At 66.1% G+C, this 21,609-nt stretch overlaps 7 protein-coding genes across 7 annotated transcripts; 3 read left to right on the top strand and 4 right to left on the bottom strand.

Moving 5' to 3' along the window:
* Positions 1 to 342: 342 nt before the first annotated feature.
* Positions 343 to 5,189, bottom strand: EMIHUDRAFT_100296 (hypothetical protein; the record flags this gene model as incomplete). Its single annotated transcript, XM_005779496.1, has 2 exons — positions 343 to 2,295; positions 4,977 to 5,189. The coding sequence occupies 2 exons, from the start codon at positions 5,187 to 5,189 to the stop codon at positions 343 to 345; spliced, it is 2,166 nt and encodes a 721-aa protein (XP_005779553.1).
* A 1,012-nt stretch (positions 5,190 to 6,201) lies between these two features.
* Positions 6,202 to 7,010, top strand: EMIHUDRAFT_205053 (hypothetical protein; the record flags this gene model as incomplete). Its single annotated transcript, XM_005779495.1, has 3 exons — positions 6,202 to 6,560; positions 6,633 to 6,747; positions 6,828 to 7,010. The coding sequence occupies 3 exons, from the start codon at positions 6,202 to 6,204 to the stop codon at positions 7,008 to 7,010; spliced, it is 657 nt and encodes a 218-aa protein (XP_005779552.1).
* Positions 7,011 to 7,563: 553 nt separating this feature from the next.
* Positions 7,564 to 9,720, bottom strand: EMIHUDRAFT_100295 (hypothetical protein; the record flags this gene model as incomplete). The annotated part of the gene is made up of 6 exons (XM_005779494.1): positions 7,564 to 8,100; positions 8,349 to 8,671; positions 8,712 to 8,779; positions 8,923 to 8,945; positions 9,019 to 9,060; positions 9,121 to 9,720. 6 exons carry the CDS (start codon positions 9,718 to 9,720, stop codon positions 7,564 to 7,566), a joined length of 1,593 nt encoding a protein of 530 aa, XP_005779551.1.
* Positions 9,721 to 11,675: 1,955 nt separating this feature from the next.
* Positions 11,676 to 12,793, bottom strand: EMIHUDRAFT_434955 (hypothetical protein). Its single transcript, XM_005779493.1, has 4 exons — positions 12,334 to 12,793; positions 12,143 to 12,223; positions 11,974 to 12,072; positions 11,676 to 11,883 (listed from the first exon to the last, which is right to left on the bottom strand). The coding sequence occupies exons 1-4, from the start codon at positions 12,721 to 12,723 to the stop codon at positions 11,797 to 11,799; spliced, it is 657 nt and encodes a 218-aa protein (XP_005779550.1). The 5' UTR covers positions 12,724 to 12,793; the 3' UTR covers positions 11,676 to 11,796.
* A 1,701-nt stretch (positions 12,794 to 14,494) lies between these two features.
* On the top strand, positions 14,495 to 15,289 carry EMIHUDRAFT_205047 (hypothetical protein; the record flags this gene model as incomplete). The annotated part of the gene is made up of 1 exon (XM_005779492.1): positions 14,495 to 15,289. The coding sequence occupies one exon, from the start codon at positions 14,495 to 14,497 to the stop codon at positions 15,287 to 15,289; it is 795 nt and encodes a 264-aa protein (XP_005779549.1).
* Positions 15,290 to 17,218: 1,929 nt separating this feature from the next.
* EMIHUDRAFT_205044 (hypothetical protein) lies at positions 17,219 to 17,829 on the bottom strand (the record flags this gene model as incomplete). Its single annotated transcript, XM_005779491.1, has 3 exons — positions 17,219 to 17,247; positions 17,338 to 17,569; positions 17,716 to 17,829. The coding sequence occupies 3 exons, from the start codon at positions 17,827 to 17,829 to the stop codon at positions 17,219 to 17,221; spliced, it is 375 nt and encodes a 124-aa protein (XP_005779548.1).
* Positions 17,830 to 17,943: 114 nt separating this feature from the next.
* On the top strand, positions 17,944 to 19,965 carry EMIHUDRAFT_205043 (hypothetical protein; the record flags this gene model as incomplete). The annotated part of the gene is made up of 4 exons (XM_005779490.1): positions 17,944 to 18,519; positions 18,656 to 18,886; positions 19,073 to 19,294; positions 19,369 to 19,965. The coding sequence occupies 4 exons, from the start codon at positions 17,944 to 17,946 to the stop codon at positions 19,963 to 19,965; spliced, it is 1,626 nt and encodes a 541-aa protein (XP_005779547.1).
* Positions 19,966 to 21,609: the final 1,644 nt, after the last annotated feature.

Raw genomic sequence — 21,609 nt, 5'->3', positions numbered from 1 at the left:
AATGTGAGAGTCGACGCTGTGACGCCGCCGCTCGCCGGCTAGAATGACAGTGGCAGCATTCGAGTACGCGTCGAGCTGTGCGTACCAGCACTGCGAGCTTATTGTGTCCCTACCTCGTGTTCCGTACCGTTCTCACACATCCATAATTCACTTTGGCCTCACTGAAGCGACATGCCTCAAGCCTGAATTCCTCAGATTTTAGATTAGGTGACGCTGTCGACCCTCTAGTGTGGGACCCTGTCCTCCTCCAATCCCTCACACCTGGGGGCTAAAAAGCCGTAGCTTGTACACACCGACGACGGTGTACCATACGACCTCGAGGAACACTCGTACACACAAATGTTACCCCTCGATCGCCCCGATCGCCTCCGTCACCTCGGCAACTAGCCGCGACGCCTCCCCCTCGCTCCGCGGCCCGTCCCTCCTCCACCTCGCCGCGTCGTGGTGCCTCGCCGCGTTCGCCCAGATGCGCAGCGAGTGCAGCTGGCTCCGCAGCTCGGTAGGCAGGCCGCACTCGCGGTGCCAATAGTTGATGCGCTCCTCGAAGCCGTCGGGCGCCGCCGCAGAGCGCGAGGCGTAGACGGCGTCGAGGCGCGGCATCAGCGTGTTGAAGGCGAGCAGCATGTTGCCCTGGATGCGCGCCTGCGCGTCGCCGCCCGTGCGCATGCCGCGCACCTGCACCGAGAGCGGCGAAGGCTCGTAGCCGGTGGTGCGGGCGGCTGCCGCAGCGGCCTCGTCTCCAGGTGCCGGCGCAGCCTCCTCCACCCCCGCCCCGCCCTGCGCGCCAGACAGCAGCGCCCGGAGCGTCAACAGCGCCTCGGGCAGCGTGGGCCGCTTGCGCAAGCTGTGGTGGCAGAGGCTCTTCTGCCCGTCCCCCGCCTGCGCGAGGTCCTTTACTGCGCGCGCCGCGTCGACTGGCCAGCCCGCAGCCACGTCGGCGAGCTTCACTGCGTCGATGTCGGTCCAGTCCTCCTCGAACTCGTCCTCGCACCGGTCGGTGAGCTGCACCTCGGAGCGACTGGTGAGGCAGACGAGGAGGGTGATGCCGATGGCGTAGCCGTCCGTCTTGCTCGAGTACTCGCCCCCCTTGGAGATGGAGGGGCAGAGGTAGCCCGTGGACATGTAGAGGGCGGTCGAGCGGCAGCGGACAGAAGCGTCGGGACGCTGGTCCTTGGCGAAGCCCGTGTCGGCAAGGACGGCGGTCAGCTTCTCGTCGAGCAGGATGTTGTCCGGCTTGACGTCGCGGTGCACGATGCCCTTCGAGTGGAGGTAGACGAGCGCCTCGGTCGCCTCGCACGCGACACGCACGCGCTGCTGCCACGTCAGCGGCCTCGGCGGCTCTACCATGCCCAGCCGCCGGAGCTGCGCAGCGCGGTCGGGATCCGAGAGGCGCAGCCGCGCCTCGAGCGAGCCGCCGCGCATCAGCGGTGAGAGGAGGCAGACGCCGTCGGGCGAGAGGCAGTAGCCGAGCAGCGGCAGCAGGTGCGGGTGGCTCACCGCCTTGAGAAGCTTCACCTCGAGCTCCGCCCGCGACAAACCGCCCGACTGGCCCGACTTTGCCCGCTTGACGACGAGCGGCAAGTGGCGCAGCTGCGGAGGCGCGGCGAGGGAGAGGTGGAGGTCGGCCGACGCCTCGTAGACGTGGCTGAAGCCGCCGCTGCCAATCAGCTTGCCCTCTGCAAACCCGTCGGTAGCCGCGGTGAGGTCCGACAAGGCTATCTCGACTGGCCGAGCAACAGCCTCTTCCGCCGCGGCCGGCTCGGAGGCGACAGACAGAGTTTCCAGCTTCGACTCCGCCGCGCTCACCTCCTCGGCCAAGGCAGGCAGCGCGCCCACGTGCGGCCTGGCAGCAGCGATGCCCGCTCGGAGCGCGGAGGGGCTGTCCGCGGTGTCGAGCGACTTGAGCGCGCCCATCGCCGCGCCATGCGCCTTGCGCAGCCGCTGGCTGTCCCTCCTCCGCGCCTCCTTGAGCTTGTCGCGCGCGCGCCTCGCCGCCGCCAGCACGGCCAGGCTTGCGAGGCCGCTGCACGCCTCCAGCGCACTGGCTAATCTCTCGTACGAGCCAGCGGCCACGGCCTGCTGCAGCGCCTCGTCCGCCGCGGCAATGGCGGCTGCGTCGGCGGGCGGAGGAGATGGGGCTGGCGGTGGGGCTGGCGGCGGCAGAGCGGCGGTGGCGCTGGGGCCAGGAGCCGCGTTGTCTGCCTCACCGCCGCCGCTCTTCTTCTTCTTCTTCTTGCCCTTCTTGCTCTCCTTGGCGCGCTCCTCCTTCTCCGCCTCCTCCTCCGCCAGCAGGGCCTCGGCATGCCGCGCCGCCTCCGCCTCTGCCGCCGCTCTCTCCGCCTCCCTCGCCTCCGCCGCCTCCGCCTCCGCCGCCGCCGCATGCTCCTCGATGGCGCGCACGCACTCGGCGCAGCCCTTCTCCTTGGCAGCATGCAGCGCCGTCTTGCCGTTCTCAGCGCGCGCCGTCGTATCCGCGCCCGCCCGCAGCAAGCGCCGCACGACGGCGGGGCGGTTCAAGAGGGCCGCGACTATCAGCGCGGTGGCGCCTTCGCTGTTCTGCAGGTTGACCTCCGCCCCGTGCCGAATCAGCAAGTCGACCACCCGCTCGTTGCCTTGGTCGGCGGCGTGCATCAGCGCGGTGCCGCCGTTGCTGTTCTGCAGGTTGATCTCAGCGCCGCGCCGTATCAGCAACTCGACCACCCGCTCGTGGCCTTGGTCGGCGGCGACCATCAGCGCGGTGTCGCCGTTGCTGCTCTGCAGGTTGACCTCAGCGCCGCGCCGTATCAGCAAATCGAACACCCGCTCGTGGCCTGAGTCGGCGGCGTACATCAGCGCGGTGAAGCCTTTGGTGCTCTGCAAGTTGATCTCCGCGCCGCGCTGCAGTAGCAGCTCGACCACCCGCTCGTGGCCTTGCTGGGCGGCGAGCATCAGCGCGGTCCAGCCTTTGCTGTCCTCCAGGTTGATCTCCGCGCCGTGCCGGAGCAGCAACTCGACCATCCGCTCCTGGCCGTGGCCGGCGGCGCCCATCAGCAGCGTGAGGCCGCTCACGCCGTCTCTCTCGTACGTCGCGTCGGCCCGCCCGCCGCCCTCGAGCCACGCCAGCACCGCCTCCCCCTCGCCTCGCTCAGCCGCTGTCACAACCGCGTCGGGGGCTGCCGCGGCACCGCCTGACACCGGCTCCGCCGCTGCCGGCGACAGATTGCCCGGCCGCACTCGCACGCTCTCGCCGCCGCCCTCGAGCGCCACCGCGTACCGGCCACCCTCGAAGCTCCGCGCCACGCCCCGCTGCCCGTTCAGCTCGGGGCGGGAGGAGAGCCCGCCGAGCACGACTCGCTGGCCGAGGAGCGGCGCGTCCTCGGCTGCCGCTGCCGCGCCCGAGGAAGCGCGGTCGGCCCCTACTCGGCCCTCCGCAGCCGCCGCCGCTGCCTCAGTCAAGAGATTGACGCACTCGGCGTTGCCCTTCTCCTTGGCCGTCTGCAACGCCGTCTTGCCGTTCACATTGCGCACCGCCGCGTCTGCGCCCGCCCGCAGCAAGCGCCGCACGACGGCGGGGCGGTTGAAGAGGGCGGCGAGCATCAGCGCGGTGCCGCCGTCGCATCTCTGCAGGTTGACCTCCGCGCCGCGCTGCATCAGCAGCTCGACCACCCGCTCGTGGCCCCCTTGGGCGGCGAGCATCAGCGCGGTGACGCCTTTGCTGCTCTGCAGGTTGGCCTTCGCCCCACGCCGCAACAGCAGCTCGACCAGCCGCTCGTGGCCGTTGCCGGCAGCGTACATCAGCGCGGTGTAGCCGTTGCTGCTCTGCAGGTTGACCCCCGCGCCGTGCTGCAGCAGCAGCTCAACCACCCCCAAGTGGCCGTAGAAGGCGGCGCCAATCAGCAGCGTGAGGCCGCTCACCTTACCTTTCTTGTACGTCGCGTCGACCCGCCCGCCGCGATCAAGCCACGCCAGCACCGCCTCCTCCTCGCCTCGCTCAGCTGCTGCCACGACCTCGTCGGAGACTGCAACGCCACCGCTCGGCTCAGCCGCCGCAGCCAGTGACAGATTGCCCGGCCGCACCCGCACGCTCTCGCCGCCGCCCTCGAGCGCCACCGCGTACCGGCCACCCTCGAAGCTCCCCGCCACGCCCCGCTGCCCGTTCAGCTCGGGGCGGGCCGAGAGCCCGCCGAGCACGACTCGCTGGCCGAGCAGCGGCATATCCACAACCGACAGATGGCCATGCGGCGCCGTTTTCTTTTTCCTCGGAGTCTATAAAGTAATGCCCCCCTTGTTGTGCCAGTGTGCTGTGAGAGAGGCTTGTATTCTAAGAATTCTTACCGCGTGCAACCGCTATGCTTGAGCTGCTGTGGGGTGCGTGGGCTCAGCTGCGGAGCACGTACTGGGCGGCGGTAGGGGGGTGTCCCTAAAGAACTTTTCTTTTGTTTTTTCTTCTTTATTTTCCGGCGTAACGCTTCGCCCATTCTCCGCTCTTGCAGCCGAAGGCGCCCGCCCTCGAGGCGGCCGTCGGGCGGCATGTCGATCACGGGCAGCGCGCTGTGGGAGGACCCAGCGTTTCCTGCTTCTGATACATCGGTGGGTTTGACCGACTCGCCGCCTGCGTCCTGGCGCCGCTTCCACGCCCTCTTCCCGGACGCTGTACTTCCCCCAGACATACCGCCAGGTGATGTGCGTCAGGGCGCGCTCGGCAGTTGCTGGCTTCTGGCTCCCGTTGCAGCTCTGGCTTCTCGCCACCCGAAGCTCCTGGCTAGCCTCTTCGTCGATACGAGTCGAATGGCTCAAGGACGAGTCACACTCCAAACGTGGGGCGGGGCAGGGTGGCAGCATGTGGAGATCGACACACTTCTTCCGTGCGACCAGGATGGCAATGCGCTTTTCAGCCATGGCTGGGCGGCGCTCGTTGAAAAGGCGGCTGCGAAACGATGCGGGTCTTTCGCTGGGCTCGAAGGTGGTCGATCGGTCGAAGCATTTGTGGATCTCACCGGTGGATTCGCAAAGCGGTATTCTCTTGGTGAATACGACGACGCAGCAGCCACTACTCGCATCACACACTGGATCTCCCAGGGGGCGCTGTTGTGCGCCTCAGCTTCAGGAAGGGAAGAGACGCACACGGTGGCGGTAACTGCTGCAGGTCGACGCGCAGGCCAGCACTTTGTGACCATCCGCGACACCGCATCCGATGGGGCTCTGGGCATGACTGAGCTGGCTACTGCACATTTCCTTCACACGTTTGACCGGCTGAGCGTCGGTTGGCTTGCAGAAGAGCGGCAGCGACAAGTACGGCACCAGGTCGAGATGGATGGTTTGCCAGGAGGCCCGCCCATGACATCGGCTTGGTGCACCAACCACCAGCATCTGATCCGGTCGCCGCAGAGATGTCGCGTGCATCTTCTGCTCTCGCAGTCGTCCCATGCAGAGTATCTGGGTCTGAGCGTGCTCAGCGCCGCATCTGTACAGCCCGTGGTCGATTGCACCACGGAACAGCTGCTCGCGGAGGCTGGCCCCGAGCGCGCACGGCAGCTAGTCTGCGAGTTTGTCGCGGAGGCCGGCTGCCGCTACCTCGTCGTTCCTCACTCGGTGCGTGCCCGAGCGAGTGGCATCTTCATTCTCCGCGTCTTGTCGGAAGCGCCCGTCTCGATGCAGACTCTTCCTCCGATCAACCATGTCGATGTCAATGGTGGCTGGGAGGCGCACACCGCCGGAGGCCGCTTCCCGAGCGACAGGTGGGGCTCCAACCCGCAATTCGCTGTTTGCGCTCCTGCTGGCGGACAGGTCCGTTGCGTTTTGAGCGCTTTGAATGGCAAAGATGCTATTGGAGAAGCCGCGGTCGCCGACGCTCGGGTTGGTTTGCGAGTTTTGCGAGCGTCGGAGAGCGGTGGGGAGCCCTGCGGCGAAGACCAAGGGTCCAGCGACGAAGGGTGTACAGGCGGCGGCGCCTCACTCCTTCTTCTCAGCGGCTTGGCGGGAGGGCCCGCGACTGCCACTCATCCTCGAGCTTTGGGCAGCGACTACTGCCGTCAGCTCGAGCGGCAGCAGAGATCCACACTCGACGCTGAGGCGGCGAAGACGGCCGCCTTGGCTACTCAGGACCTTACGACTAGAGCCGGTCCGCCACGCCATGAGAGGCCCGCGCCGCCAACTTCGCGATACCAGAAAGCCCTGGTCGCGATTGCCCGAGCTCGGCGTGCTCTCCGCTCTCCGCCAAGGATGACCGTTGCGGAGGCAGGCTTCGTCTCTGCTTCTGAGGGCACAGTCCTGTTTGAGGCTGCAGCTGGAGAGGCGCTACTCCTCGTCCCATCCACACAGATGGCAGGCCAGCACGGGGCGTTTCGACTTCAGCTGTACAGCTCGACTCCTCTCACCGTCCGGCGCCTTGCCGATGGTCATCATGCGCTCGTGCGCGGCGCCTGGACGGCGACTTCTGCAGGGGGCTGCCGCGTTGAGCGCACCTGGCAATCCAACCCGCAGTACTGCCTCGAGCTCATTCCTCCCGTGGATCAGATCCGAATCACTCTCAGTCGCGCCTCAACCGCGAACACGCGCGCAAAATCGAACGCTCTCAAGCCGTTCCTGCGCCGCTGTGACCGGGCTGAGTCTCGACCTAACAGAACTATGGGCGCTCGCATGACTACCCGTAGTTCAATGGTGGACTCAATGGTGGGCTTCTACGTGCTTCGCTGTTGTTCGAGCGAGACGCCGGCGCCATTAGACCTCGCGCAAGAGGGGAAGGTGTCGGCCGCAGGCGTATGGGAGGTCCTGCACGAGGCGAGACCCGCCCCTCCCCTCCCAGACCCCTTTGTTCCTCCCGGACCCCTCCCCTGCCGCGCTTGCAGACACCATTCACCACGGACGCGCGAACGAGCTGCCTACTTCGACTACCAATGGCAATGCCAACACCCGCTGCTCGATACTGGCTCTGCGTGGTGCCAACCACCTTTGCCCCGGGCATAACCGGGGAATTCGATTTAACAGTTTGTTCGAACTCGCCCGTCACGCTCAGGTGTCTCACTGAGTAGCGCATGATGTTTGTGCTTAGTTTGTCGACGGAGAGTCTAGAGAGAGAACAGAGATGCCTCTTGGACTTGGTCTTGCCTTTGTGGTGCGCGGCGGGGGAGTGATTGTTTTCGGATTTCGCCGCGCCCGTTTGAGCTGTGTGTGGGGTGAGTGTGCCCAAATTGTTGCTCTTGCGGCCCTCCACCTCTCACGCAACACACTGAACACACACGCATGCACTCAACAAGTGGTGGTGGTTTGTGTGCGCACTGAACTTTCCGTGACGTCTCCACACACGAGATAGGTGCGGTGCGGTCGCTCTTACGGGCTCGGCACCGGTGCGATCCCAGCGGATCCCAGAGGCGATCCCAGAGGAGTCAGCTCCCCCGAGGCGGACTGCATCACCGCCAGCTCGAGGCCCTCTGACTGGCGCAAATGGTCGTAGCCCTGTCTCACCTGTCGAGAGAGCATCATCGGCGGCGCGCGCGGGCCCACCGCCGCCCCGCCATCCCTACCCCGCGCCGCGGGCCCTAGCAACGGGTCCGTGTCGAGCTCCTACAGCCCATCACAAACGAGTCAGCGAGTGGACTGCGGCCGAGCGAGGGCTGTCGGCCCTCGGAGCGCCTCGAATAGCATCCTCAGCGCGCAGAAGAGAAGAGGCGTCAGGCAGCAAAAGATGGCGGCGAGCACGACGCCGAGGATGCCGAAGACGCGCCTCGTGCGGTCGCTGCCGCTCGGCAGCGCAAACAGCGACGAGGCCGCGGCCAAGCCGGCCCGGCCCGACTCGCGCAAGCCTTGCAGCGCCGACGAGACGCTCTGGTAGACGCGCGTCAACAGTGGCGTGCCCCAGCCGGGCGGGTGCGGCGGCAGCGGCGGGTGGATCGGCGGCCGGGGAGGGATCGGCGGCGGGTGCGGCGGCAGCGGCGGGACGGGCGGGGCTGGCGGCGTGGGCGGCGGGGAAGGCGGCGGCGGCGGCGGCTCGGGCGTGAGGGGCTTTGAGCAGCCGGCGAGGCCATAGCCGCCGGTGAGGAGGGAGGGCGCCTTGGCTGCGGCCATGGCGTCGCAGTTGTGCGGCAGGAAGGCGATGCGGCGGCCGTCGACGTCGAAGACGACCTGTTGGGGGAGGGAGGGCCTGGGAGGGAGGGAGAGGAAGGGAGGGAAAGGGAGGGGGGGGGGAGGAAGAGGGAGGAAGAGGGAGGAAGAGGGAGGAAGTGGGAGGACGAGGGAGGGAGAGGGAGGGAGAGGGAGGGGGGAGAGCGCGGCCGCCGCCTCGGGTCCCGCATCTCCTCTCCCTCTCGGCCCCGCATCTCGGCTGCATCTCGCGGCGCCTCGTGGCCTCGCATCGCCGCCGCGCCGATCACGAGGCCGGCGTGGCCGTTGTCGAAGACTCCGAGACACCAGACGCCGGGGCGGTCCTTGTAGATGTACTGTCGCGGCGTGAGCGGGAGCTCGAAGCCGCCGCCGAGGCGGATCGAGTGGTTGGCGAACCCACCGAGGTCGGCCTCCTCCATCGTGTAGCAGAAGTCGTCTGGGTAGTGCCCCTTGACCGAGCGCGAGGCGCAGCCCGCGGGCCACGGGCAGCTCTGCTGGAAGAGGCGCCGCACGGCGGCGTAGGGCGTCGGGGGGAGGTAGATGAAGGTGGTGCCCGAGTCGACGATCGAGTGCGAAAAGTCAGACGGCGAGCCTGTTCACGGCGAGGCGCTGTGAAGAGGCGCGGCTCGCACCTTGCGCTGCTCGCAGCAGCGGCGGAGGGCGAGCCGACGGTATGGCCCCCGACGCGGAACTCGAGCACCTGCGCCGCGCAGTCGGCTGTGAGTCCTGCCTCCTCCTCCTCCTCCCACTCCACTACTGCCACCGCGAGTCCCGAGCCTGCACTGTGTAGTCGCCCGGCCGCCCTAGCGTCGGCACCCACGCCGGCCGCAGGGAGGGCGGCACCGCGCCTCCCATGACCAGCGCGCCTGCAGCGAGGGGCGCGGTGGTGGGCGGCAGGAGGGGCGAGGGCCACCCTCCCGCCCCCGCAGCCCCTCCCACCGCTGTCCGAGGAGAGGCAGAGCGAGAAGATGGCGGGCGCGCCTGCGGGACGGGGCGTGGACGCGTCATGGACGAGTCCGGTGGCGGCAGGAGCTAGCCGACGGCGGGCGCGCCCGTCGCCGCGCAGAGGTCTCTCAGCAGCGAGCCGCCCTGGCCTCCGGAGCCCGCGCGCGAGAAGCCGGCGATCCCGTCCGCCTGCTGCGAGTGGAAGAGGCCCGACTCGTACGTCTGGCAGCCAAAGACGGTCGGCGCGGTGCGGCCGGATGCGCCGTCGACCGCATAGTGCACCTCATCCCTGACGAGGCGGCCTCGAATGGAGGAGCCCTCCGTGTACGAGACCGAGTAGCCGCACGAGCCGCGGTCGCACGAGCCGCAGCCGGAGCAGCCAACCACCGACGAGGTTGGCGACGCCGAAGCGTCAAAGCGAGTGCCCGCCGAGTGGTGGCCGCAGTGAGTGCAGTCGGCGCAAGGGAGCGCCGTCATGCCGGAGCCGGTGTCGACGATGAGCGAAAAGGACCGTGGCGGGTTGCCCACGCACATCTCGGCGGCAAAGTAGCCGAGCGTCTGCAGGTTGCCATTCAGCCGCCAGCCCGCCTTGAGCGAGAGCTGCCGCCGGCCGCCCGGATGCACACGCGGGTCGTGAGCCTCCGCGGCGGCGACAAATTTTAGCGGGGTGTGGGCGTGCAACTGCCACATGTACATGTACTGCCGCGAGCAGAGCCGTGAGCGTGGGAGAGGGGTGAGGTGCTAGCCGTCGCCCACCCTAAATCCCTGTGTTGGTGGCGGCGTGCCGTTCTCCCATCCCTCCCTGCTTGTCTGTTTTCTTTCTTTACCATCCCTCCCTTGCTGTGCTTACCGGTTTTCTTTCTTTCTTTCAAAACAATTTTCGCACCCCAGGTTATGACCAACCCCTGCCTAGACGAGTACAGCTAAAGAGTACCCGGGGCTCCCCATGCGGGAGACCTCCCTGTGGGGGCCCGTGAACATCTTTAGCTTGTGAGCCAGGAAAAGGGTTGGGTTATGACTGCACTCCAAGTGCTCCAAGTGCACGACACTGGGCGCGGGTCTGGCGCGCACTGGCACTAACACAGGTAGGGAGTAGAGAAAGAAAAGAAAAGGCGCAAGCAAGTGCCAAACAAACACACTCTGTCAGTCAGCAGTCCGCCTTCCGGAAGGCAGCCAGAAATTGAACTCGGGGGCACAGACGCGAGAGAGAAGACTAGGTATGTTGTTCGTGGATCGCGACACAGAGCTCACACCACAGCGGGAGGAAAGCGGCGAGTCGCAATTCCAGGGGTCGTTGTGGCGGGGCACCCTGTCCAGAAGAAGTGTTGGTTTTCAAAAATCTCTCTCTCAGACGCGGCAAAGACGGGGCATAAACGCCAGGCTACAGACACAGGAGGCACGTAGTATGACAAAAAACATATAAAGTCATAATAAGTTACGCCGTGATGAGTTCTTACGATAGGGGAGGGAGCGAACGAACGGCGACGGCCGAAGCGACATCCGCACACCATGATGGCCGCTCGGCTTGGCAGGGTGGCGGCCCCGCTGCTCTCTCGCGCGACACGCGCGAGCGGTTCGGCCCGCTCTGCCAGCACGGCCGCCAGCCTGACGAAAACGGTCGTCACGAGCGTGTTCCGCAAGGAAGTCGCAGCCTTCGCAGGTGGCGTCCTCCTGGCGCTGCCCTTCACAGAGCCCGATGACTTCTTCTACTATTCCTTCACCACCGACAAAGACCCCGACGCGATTATTGACTTCTACTCGACGGAGGACTTTCTCCAGATCCTGGGCATCTTCCCCATTGCGATCCACTTTGTGCTTGCCGGCGTAGTGTGGGACACAGAGCGCGAAAACACCAACGTCGTCTACAACTCGATGGAGATCTCCTTCACGCTGGAGGAGGAGGAAGGGGAGGACGAGAACGGCGAGGAGATCGTGGGCTTCTTCCAAAAGCGCGAGCGCTTCGTGAACTGGATCCCCCTGACACACTTTGTGCTGTGGGATCAAGTTCAGTGCTATGGCTTCAAGTACCTGAATGCGGGCAAGGTCGAAGTTTTTCACCGCGGCGAGTACTTCAATGGGCCGTACCTGGTGCGGCTCGGCATCCTCCTCCATGCAAAGTACGTGATCTGGGCGACTGAGAAGCACATCAACTCGAAGCTCTTCGCCACAGACGACTTGGAGGCGCAGCACGAGCAGCGCGGCAACATCCCGGCTTACGTGCTGCACCAGTTCCTCGACTCGCTCGGCTCACAGAAGCAGGTGGACGGCGCGCTCAAGGAGAAGATCGAGCTGCTCAAGAAGCACAGCGTGGCCGGCGAGCTCGTGGTGACGAAGAAGGGCAGCAGCCTGCAGCGCCAGTCCTCGAAGATTGTCCTCAACGACGCATCGGCGCAGAAGGCGCTCGACTCGGTGCTGCGCGACCTGGCCAAGACCTCGAGCGGCCAGAACGCGGTTGCGCACGCTGTGAGCGACCTCATGGGAGAGACGAAGACAGGCACTCCCGTCGTCATGACCCACACGACGAAGGGGATGTCCAAGAGGTCATCGGCAGTGCCAGCGTAGCTCGCAAGGTTGAGCGGGGGGCGAGGGAGAACAAGGTCGGCCCCGTCATTCATTGCAAGGGTAGAAGGGAGGGGGGGAGGCTGGCAGTATTTCTCAACGACTGAAAAACGACTAACGAGAAACGCTGCGGCTCACCCCCTCTCACAAAACACTCTTGATCTCTGAAGCCGAAGCCGAGACCCCCGCGCGCCACGCCGGCGCCGGCCTCCCCTACTGGTCCCAGAAGGTCCCTTTGAGCTCGGCGCGCACCTCGAGCTCGCGCAGCTTGTAGCCCTGCACAAGCTGAAGGATGAGCACCTGCCGGCGGGCGGGGCGGTCCGTGAGCGGGGCAAGCGGCGGGCGGGGCTGCGAGTGAGGCGGGTGCGGGGGGCGGGGAGGGACGGCCACCTCGCGCATCTTGGCGACCGGCGCCTCGGTGAGTGCGTCCGGCGCCACGTTCATGTCTCGCAGCAGCGAGGTGACGAGCTGCCCCATCGCCTCGAGCACCTCCGAGGAGACGCCGAGATGAGCCGAGATGAGCCGAGATGAGCCGAGATTAGCCCATCGCCTCGAGCACCTCCGAGGAGACGCCTCCCTGCAGCTGGCGCGCCTCGTCGCCGGGCAGCGACTGGATGAAGGCGAGCAGCGGCTGCTCCGCCTGCGGCACGTCGGGTCGGCGCCGCTCGCGCGTGGCCCCGCCCGAGGGCGAGAGGGCGGTGGGGCGGGCCGAGGGCGAGAGGGCGGCGGTGGCGGCGGTGGCAGCTCCGCCTTCTTCTCGCGCGCTGAGGCGAGCTGCGCGCGGAGCCCCTCCACCTCGGAGCGGAGCTCCGCCATGTACGCGGCGGCGTCCACCTTCGCCTCCATCCCCGGCGCGAGCGACACCGTGATCTCTCCCTTCACCGGAGGCAGCGCCGCCGCCTCTGCCATCTCGTCCTCGGCGGCGGCGAGCGTCGTCGAGAGCGAGCGGCGGTACTCGGCGTTACGGAACATGTAGCCCGTCATCTGCATCGAGAAGAAGAGCGAAGCGAGCGACTGCCCCGTCGCCGTGATTGCGCCGTCGGCCACCTCGGCCGGCATCTGCCCCAGTAGCGCCGCCACGGTTTGCTTGACGGCGAGCTGCACGGCTTCGGGCGCAGTCTTGGCAAACTCGGCCACCATCTCGGGGAGCTCGACGCTCCGCACCGCCTCCACGTAGGGGTTGGGCCGCTGCGCACCCCGCTTCGCCAGCGCGGCCGCCTCCTTGTCCCAATCCACGTCAGCCTCGCCGCCGTCGTCCGCATACAGCGACTGCAGCCGCGGCGGCGGGCCCAGGCGCGCGGCAGGGCGGCCGGGAAGTGGGCGCGCCGGCCCGATCGCGAAGGAGAGGGAGGCGGAGAGGAGCAGTACGTTCATGGGGGCTGTAGACGGACCCGGGTTCCGGCTCCTACTCGAGTAGGGGGTCTGTCCCACCAAGGGAGGGATGGGAAGACGGACGCCGCCACTAGGGATTTTATCTGTCGAGGTGGCCTGATGCCCCTTGAAGAAAGAAAAGAAAGAAACCGTACAACCCTCTTGCCAACAATATACCTACATGCTACAACCCAAAAGAGGGGATGGGAGGACGGCACCTCGCTCCTCTGCCCGTGCCTTGGTCTTGTCGTTGTATGCCCCTTAATCCCTTAGCCCCTTTCTACCTCTCTTCACAGTTTCTCGCCGCCTATTCTCGCAGCGACCTTCATGCCTGTTCTTGAAAATTCTTGGCTCTGGCTATCATCGGATCGGCGGGCTAAATTGCAAAGCAAAGCCCACATTTGACATCAGAAGAACGGTGTCTCCGATCGACAATAGCTAGGCACCTCCCCGAAGCGGCGCTCACAATCCCCCGCGCGCGTGAGCGCGCAGCGCCTGCCGCCGACCGCTGCGCCGCGCAGCAGAGCCAGCCTGCCCTCCAAGCGGCGGGCCACAGCCACACTTGTGTCGTCGCAGCTACCCACGCTCGCGCACGCCGCGGCCGCGCTCGATTTTTTTTTTGTGTGCCGTGAGGATGGGATAGCGGTCACACGCGCCTGTCAAGAGCTGTCTGGTGCACGCGATCGCCCACGAATTGCGTCTTCACGCCGCAGGGTTGCTCTTTGGCGAGTACGACGGCGCCGATGCCCGCGACCTGTCCTTCTTTGGCGGCGGCGTCCTCTGCGCCGCCGCCGGCCTCGCCACCCTCTCGCTCGAGGGCGCCTCCGACGTGGCCGACAAAACTTGTGGGCAGCACTTGCAAAGCTGTTTCATCCCTTAGTTCGACAAAGAGCTCGATCTGTTCGGCGCGCCGCGCTGCCGCGATCGTCGACGCGTCGATCAACGCGAAGCCGTCGAGACCACGCAGCCCGCGCTGCACCTCGCCGTCGGGCGGGCCCGAGGTGAGCGCAGCATTTCGCATGCGCTAAAACACACATGCGATACGCGTTGTCAGCTCAATCCGATGCCTTTGATCGACCGATGCGAGCAGCTCGCGCGCGCGCGCAAAACGCGCGACTCTGCGCCTTCGGCGCGGCTGCACCGCCAGCGCGCGGCGCGGCGCGCAGAGTGGACGAACATACCAGGCCAGAGTCTGGGGCTCTGCTGCGCAGAGGCCAGAGCTGGACGCGCAGAGGGGGAGAGAGGAGGAGGTGTGTCCTCGGACGCGCGCCAGTGGGGTGCTCCAGGGGAGGCCGCCGAGACTTTTGCAGTTGAAGCGACTGTAGCTGCAGACGCTCCCTACTGCTCGGTGTACGAACTCTGTTCACAGCCTTGTTATTGAGAAGGAAATACCTCCTATGGCGCTGTGCGCTGGCCTGTGAGAGTTCACACCGAGTAGCTACCCGGTACTCGAGTAGGAGAGGCTGCGGCAGCCTGGCAGACAGCCTGGCCCCCGCCACCGGGCTTTTCAGCTGGTGGCCGCCGCGCGCGCGGGCGTACGATGCTCGGCGCGCGATCCGGCGGCATCCTCACGGGCGAGGATGTCGACAACATCCGCAACATGCTCTTTGACGCCGACGCCGGCGGCGACGTCGTCTTTCTCGTGAACGCCTTTGCGGCGTACGCGGCGGCGCGGCTGGCCATCGAGTTTGTGCTGCCGGGAAAGCTGCGCGGCTACACGCACCAGCAGTACGTCGTCACGCTTGCGCATCAGGTCGTGGTGCTGCCCGTGCTCGCCGTCTGCTGGGCCGCCGGGCTGCTCGCGAGCGGCGGATCTGCGAGCGGCGGGCCGAGCGAGGCGCCCGGGCTCATCTACCTGCTCACGGGCGCCTACGTGATGTCCGACTCGCTCGTCAACTACTCGCCCATCTCCGCCGCCATCGCCGGCAGCGCGGGGCCGCCCACCTTTAGCTGGGGCGTCCACGCGCACCACGGCTTCACGCTGCTGCTCTGCCTGCTCGGCACGACGCTGCCTCCGTGGCTTGAGGTGGAGGGGGCGGTCGCCATCCTGCTTGGCGAGGCGGGCTCGCTCTGGATCACGATCACGCTGCTGCGGCCGACGCGCACCAACTTCCTCCTCCGCCTCCTCACCTTTTTCGCCTCGCGCCTCTGCGCCGTGCCGATCGCGATCGACGTGCTCCGCCAGTGCGAGTCGCCGCTCACCTTCTACCCGTTGCTCGCCGGGGTGGCGGGTCTCGTCTACGACAACGTACGCACGCTGCTCCGCATGCGCTATCACGCTCGCCAGGCGGCGGCCGGTGGCGGCGTGGCGGAGCATGGGTCGTGGCCGCTGTGATCCGACCAAGATAAGAAGATTCACGCGGATGATGCGCGTCGCCGTCGGTCTCGTGCGCATCAGGCGCACCGAGGTGGAGGGTGGCGGCCGTCCTCTGATGCCAGGCGGTAGTGTCGCGCCTGCACGGTGTGGCACTTGGTGTGGCGCGCGGCGGGTGAAGCACGCCCAAGCAACGACGGGCAACGAGCAACGACCATACATGCATGTGTGTGTTTGTGTGTGGAGTACGGAGAGGCGTGCGCTGTACGAACGAGAAAACGTGGATCTCGTCCGCAACAGCGAACAGGGTGTCACTGCATCAAAGGATGAAGAAAAAGAGGAACCCGCACATGGAGAGTGGGAGGATGTGCTGTCCGCCCCAAACCTCTGCACCGTGTGTATCTTCGAAGCACTCTGCACACACACCGTGCAGCACTGGAGCGGCCGCGCATACTGCTCGGTACCCCCCCTGCACATCTAAAGCCATGGCCGACCCCCCCCCCCCCCCCAGCAGCAGAGCTCTGGTGCTGGGGGGTGCTGGCCGATCTCTGTACAGACAGCTGTAAGTAAGTAGCGTTCCAGCGGCGAGAATTTATGGATTATGCTCGGCACCAAAACAGTGGTCTCACGGCGTACCCTCCTACTGCCAGCCAGGCGGCGCGGTAAACACAACCGCCTCGAGCGTACGCTCAAACACGAGCCGAGGGGGGGAGGGGGCGGCGGCGGCGAAGAGGCGGGAGCTGGGTCGCAGTGCGCTCTGCTGCTGGGGGGGTCGGGACCCCCCCCCCCAGCAGCAGGCATGGCTTTAGATGTGCAGGGGGGGTACCGAGCACGGTGTGCGGCCGCTCCATGTCTCGGGCCGCCACACACACCCCCAGCCCCACGGCACTAAACAGACACTAAACTGCTCGAGCTGGTACCGCCGCGCCAGCCCAGGTCCCGATCATGTGAAGATCCGCGTGAAGACTCCTCCCTTTCCCGCGTAGTGCCAGCAAGAGCCGTCCGCAAACCGCATGCGAACCTGATGCTCGGCGCCCGCTCGCCCCTCGAAGTCCTGGATGATGCCGCCGGGGTGGACACGTTGGACGAGCGTGCCGCTCGCAAACCTCAGGTCGTACGACGTGGGCCGAGTCACAACGTGCAGGGCCAGGCTCTCGTCAGCCAGCAGGTTCAAGTCTTGGATGTCAGACGCAGACGGGCCGGGGTGGCGGCGTAGGTACTCGCGCACGGTGGCCTCGGCGAGGTTCTCGCCCTTGAAGTACCGCAGGGCCAGACTGAACAGCGGACACGACCAGCGCTCGAACAGGGCTTTGAAGGCGGCACGCTCGTGAGGCTCCCACTGCCCCAAGAGAACGGCAGCGAGAACGGCAGCGCGGTCGAGCGGCGAGGTCACGGACTCCAAGACGAGGCGCTGGAGTTCGAATGGAAGGGTCGAAAAGCTGGCGGGCATGAATGACGGCTCGAGGTCTATGGATGACGGCTCGCCGAGATCAAGAAAGCAGGCGGCCATGTCGAGGGACGAGCCCAAGGCCGCCAGGGCGGCTCATAATTTTGACACGCGAGAGTTCTCACGTAGTGAGAGGGGTGTTCTCTAGATGTGGCTCCCCTCTCACTAGAGAACACGCCCTCGCGTGTTCTCTCTCAGTGTATGTGGCTCTGACGTACATTCCCGCCCGGTTTCTAGGTCACCCTTTCCGTGATATGTTTCTTCACTCCGAGAGAGAGATTTTGAAGGCCAACAAGAAATCACGACGCTCACAGTGATTTGGGCTCGGCAGCTTGTTAGCCCTCAGCCGAAGCTGGGGCCGGTCCCGTAGGCGTAGCCAAGAGAGCCCGCGCCGATGAGTTCGACGCGGTCGGGGGGCCTTGCGGAGAGGCCAGCGAGTTGGCGATCGCTGTACTTCATGGTGTCATCAAGTGACCGCGACTGACAAGCCAGAGGTCGATACTCTAGACGACCCATAGGATGCCACGAATGCCTGGAGGAGAGGGAGGCGAGGCCAGAGGCAGACTCAGCTGCTCTCGGGTGATCTCGCTTTGGTGGCTGAAGGACCCGATGGTCCTGTCACATTCGCGTTCCGAGTCGTAAAGGTAGAAGATTTCGAGGTAGAATCGAGTCAGCACATCCTTGTAGTACAGCGGACCGCCAGGCTCGCCGGCAGCAACCGCAGGGAGGCAGCATATCAGCACCAGTCTTCTGGAGAGCTCAACAGCTGCGGCCGCGATGGCGGAGTCGGCCGCGGTTCGAGCGAGCAGGCAGCAGCTTTTGGCTGCGGGATCGAATCGCGGAAGGCTCATGCCCTCGCGGAGCGACGCGGGTCGCGCGGCGCGCGCGTGTGCGAAATGCGACAACAGACGACAGACGACAGACGACAAAACCTCTCTCACAAACCTCTCTCAGACGACAGACGACTGAGCGCTGACCGCTGTATGTACGAGTGAACGACCGTCGCAGCAATCGACACCGCCGCCATTTTGACGAGAAGCGCGAGCGCGCTCGTCGGCGGCCAGCCGTCGCGGGCCGGGCCGAGCCCGGCCTCAACCGGCCGCGCCGGCCACATCGTTCTTTTCCGCGGCCGAAAAAAAACAAAATCCGGTCCGGACGGACGACCAGGGCGGCTCGCGCGACACAAACCACAACGCGTTACGCGTCTCGGAGCCCACAGCAGAGCCAAATGCTCTGGCCTCGGACGGAGCAAAACACACGCGTCTCTGAGCCGAACGTCCCGTCGTCGAGCACTCCGTGCGACGACGCCAGCGGCGAAGAGAACAAAGACGGCAGCGTCGCGACCGACGAGGACAAGGCTGTGGCGCGTGCCAGCGGCGAAGCGGGCTATCTGGACGCAATATCGGAGGGGATAGATGGCCTAACTCGCAAGCTCTCGGACAGCCTCGACACTCTCAAGTCGTTCCTGTCCGACGCCGGTTCCTCGAGCACCGACCTCTTCTCGTCGCTCAAGCCGAGCGAACTCAAGAAGGTGCGGATCGAGGGGAGCAAGGGAAGGTCGAAAGGGGCGCGGCAAACGACAGGGGGAGGCGGCGCCTTGGACGTGCTCAACGAGATCAAGTCGCTCCGTGCCACGCTGCGCGAGGATGAGAGCTCGGCGGCCGAGAGGCGCGCCGAGCAGCTGCAACGCGAGAAGCGGCAGAAGCTGCTCGGCCTCGCGCTGGAGGAGATCCTGCAGACGGAGGCGAACTACCTGGCCGACATGAGCTACTGCTGCGACCACCTGATGGCACCTCTCAGCGCTGTCCTCGACCACGAGACGCACAGCCGCCTCTTTGCCAACCTCGGCCAAATCAACATGATGCACTCCCAGGCCGAGGCAGAGAGAGCTAGCCGCGGATAGCCAAGACCCCTGCCTAAGCCGCGCGGTGCACTGCCAGGTCGAGGCCGAGCTCGCATCGGCGCGCGAGGATGGCCTGGAGCCCTCCGTGGTCGGCGAGCGCATGCTGCCCGCCTTCATGAAGCTGCTGCCCTTCTTCAAAATGTACTCCACGTATTGCGCCGGGTACCCAAACATGAGCGGCGCACTCGCGGAGGCGCGCGCCAACCGCGCCGCGGAGGCGATCATCTCGAAGGCGCACACGCCGCTCGAGCAGCTGCTCTTCCGGCCGGTGCAGCGCATGTGCGTCTACCCGCTCCTCTTCAAGGAGGCGCTCAAGTACGCCGAGGAGGGCGAGCAGCAGGCGCCGCGAGCGATGCCCACTCGCGCGTAGCACCCTGCCGCACCGACGGCTGCGTTCCTAGGCGCTCCTGTGGCATTCCTCCCCACCCCGACGCCGCCGTCCGTCCCTCTGCAGGCGCAGTTCTCAAAGGCGATCACGAAGATGCAGGAGATCATCGGGCAGGTCAACGAGGACGTGCGGCGGCAGGAGGAGCAGGCGCGCGCTGCGAACGTGCTGCTCAGCGAGGTGGGAGGGGAGGCGGCCGCGCTGCTCACCGCCGCGCGCACTCTCGCCATGGAGTGCGAGCTCGACCTCAAGGTCTCGAGCGGCGGAGGCTTTGGCGACCCGACGTGGCACGTGCGCGGCTCGTACAAGTGGTGCGCGAGCCGGCCAGCTACTCACACACCGCGCCTCGGCTGACACACCTGTAGTTTCACGGTCTCGGCGAATCGGCTCTGCGAACCTCGGCGAACCTCGGCGAACTTCGGCGGGCGATCCTCGGCGACCCTCGGCGAACCTCGAACGTTCGCGGCAGGTACATTTTTAGCGACATGATCATGGTCTGCGGCAAGAACAAGCTCCGCCCGGGCTACCACAAGAAGATGACCATCCCGCTCGACGAGGTCCTGCTCGCGGCGGGGCGGCGCAACTCGCAGTCGTTTACGCCGACGACGCGCTTGAGCAATGCAGACAGCCTCAGCTCCAGCCGCTCGATCCCTCTTGGTGGCATCCATCGCAGCAGCAGGGCGGAGGAGCCGGACAGCCCCTCCTCGGCAGCAGACCTGAGCCATCGCGCGCAGTCCATCGCGGCCGAGGACAAGCCGGAGGTCTTCTACATGCGGTGGACGACCAAGGCGGCCGCCGAGAAGGCGGGAAAGTCCGGCAGCACGCGGGAGGTGGGCACTCTGTACAAGTGCTGGGCCCAGGATGCCGCGGAGCGCTCGCTGATTCTGGACAAGATCTTGAGTCTGCAGGCGGACGGCATTGACAAGGCGCAGTCGCGGAGTAGAGCTCACACCATGTCGTAGAGCTCACACCATGCAGCTCGAGCTCGGGCGGGCGGGCGGGCGCGGGGGGGGGGGGGGGGGCTCAGGACGTTGGTGCGTGGCCACTGCAGTTGAGCGAGCAGCGTCTCGGACGCCGCTGCGAGGACCTCTCCGAGGCGCCGCCCCCCGCGCTCGGCCCCCTGGGTCTGCTGAGACCTGTCACCTGAGAGAGTGGGGACCGGCTGGGGAGTGTGCTGTCACCGGTCAGGCTGCTGGGTCTCGTTTGATCGATGACGACGTGATCGTGAAAAAAGGAGGGAAACGACGCCAGAAGCCTAAATCCGAGAGCTTGGAGTGGGTATGCGTGCTATAGCCCGCGGGGCAGCACGTCGTTTGGCAACCTCGCCGCGGACACGGGGCACGGGCGAGAAGAAGAAGAGGAAGGAACAGAGACACGGGGCACGGGCGGGAAGGGGGAAACGGGACGCGCGCAACCCCCGCCCGTTTGACCTTGCTTCGGATACGATCGGCCGCGGGGTCGACGTCCCTCCCATCAGCATCAGAGCAGCCAAACATGACATCCCTGCGCGACTCCTTTCTAAACTGCGTAGCGAACCTGCCAACAGGCCAAACTACCAAGCGCGAGGCGTTCCTCGAGCGCCAGTGTGCAGAGCTTGCTCAGCAGAATGAGGAGCTTCGGCGGAAGCTGCGCCTTCTCTCAACCAGCGCCCGAGGGTACCCTCCCCTTGCCACATCGAGCGGCCCGAGCTTTTCGCTGACGTCTCTACGCGCAGAGGGGCCTGTGGAGCGGAAAGTGAGCGATACCTTGACGACGAGTCCTGGCTCCAGGACGGACCTCGCCGGCCTGCTGCTCGAGGACGCAGAGACCAGCCCGGAGAGGGGGGGCGTTGAGAGGTCAGAGCTGGCGGCGATAGCCGTTGCAGCAGCCGCGCGGGAGGAGGCCTACTACCACGGTAGCCTGGTCCACGTCCTCATCGACAATGACACGTACACGGATCGGACCAAGGTGACAGTGCGGGCGCCGGAACACGAGCGGCTGCTCGCAAACGAGCTCAGCACCCTCTCCGGGCTCGGCTTCGTGGTGCTGGAGGCTCACACCTCGACAACGGGTGGCACGTCTGAGAGCACCTTTGTCGTGCAGAACAGCCTCGGCCACAAGGTGCTAGAGAAGCCCAGGCTTGCTGCCATTGAGCAGCGGTTGCAGCAGCGCTTTTGCGGCGAGCAAGGCGTTCACGGCGTTGGCCGGCTCGCTGCGGCCCACTCCCTCGGCGTCAAGCCTCCCTGGCCGTACGAGTTGTTGGAGCCTGAGGCGCCCGCTCCGACCGTGGAGGCTTCTTGGCTCAGCACCCTAGCCACGGCGCTGCGAGGGTACTCTTCCCTAGGAGAAGTCGTACCGGCGCTCGCAGCAAGGCTCGCGGCGGAGCTGCTGCCAGAGATGACGCGGATGAGGCTGCCGGCCGGCAGCTCAATCGCACAGGGCTCGACGGGCGGCGAGTGGCTGCTGCTCCTCGAAGGATCTGCGTGGGTCGCATGCACGGCCCCGTCCCAGCAGCGAGAACGCAAGGCGAAGGCCGCTCTCTGGATGACGCCCATCTCGCCCCAATCCACAGCCTCGAGCGACGACGACGACAGCAATTTGCCTGCGGAGCCGCGCGGTGAGGTGGA

Source organism: Emiliania huxleyi (assembly GCF_000372725.1).
Source record: "Emiliania huxleyi CCMP1516 unplaced genomic scaffold EMIHUscaffold_23, whole genome shotgun sequence".
Classification (NCBI taxonomy): domain Eukaryota; phylum Haptophyta; order Isochrysidales; family Noelaerhabdaceae; genus Emiliania; species Emiliania huxleyi.
Note: the sequence above shows the minus strand (reverse complement) of the source record. Positions and strands in the feature narration are given on the sequence as shown.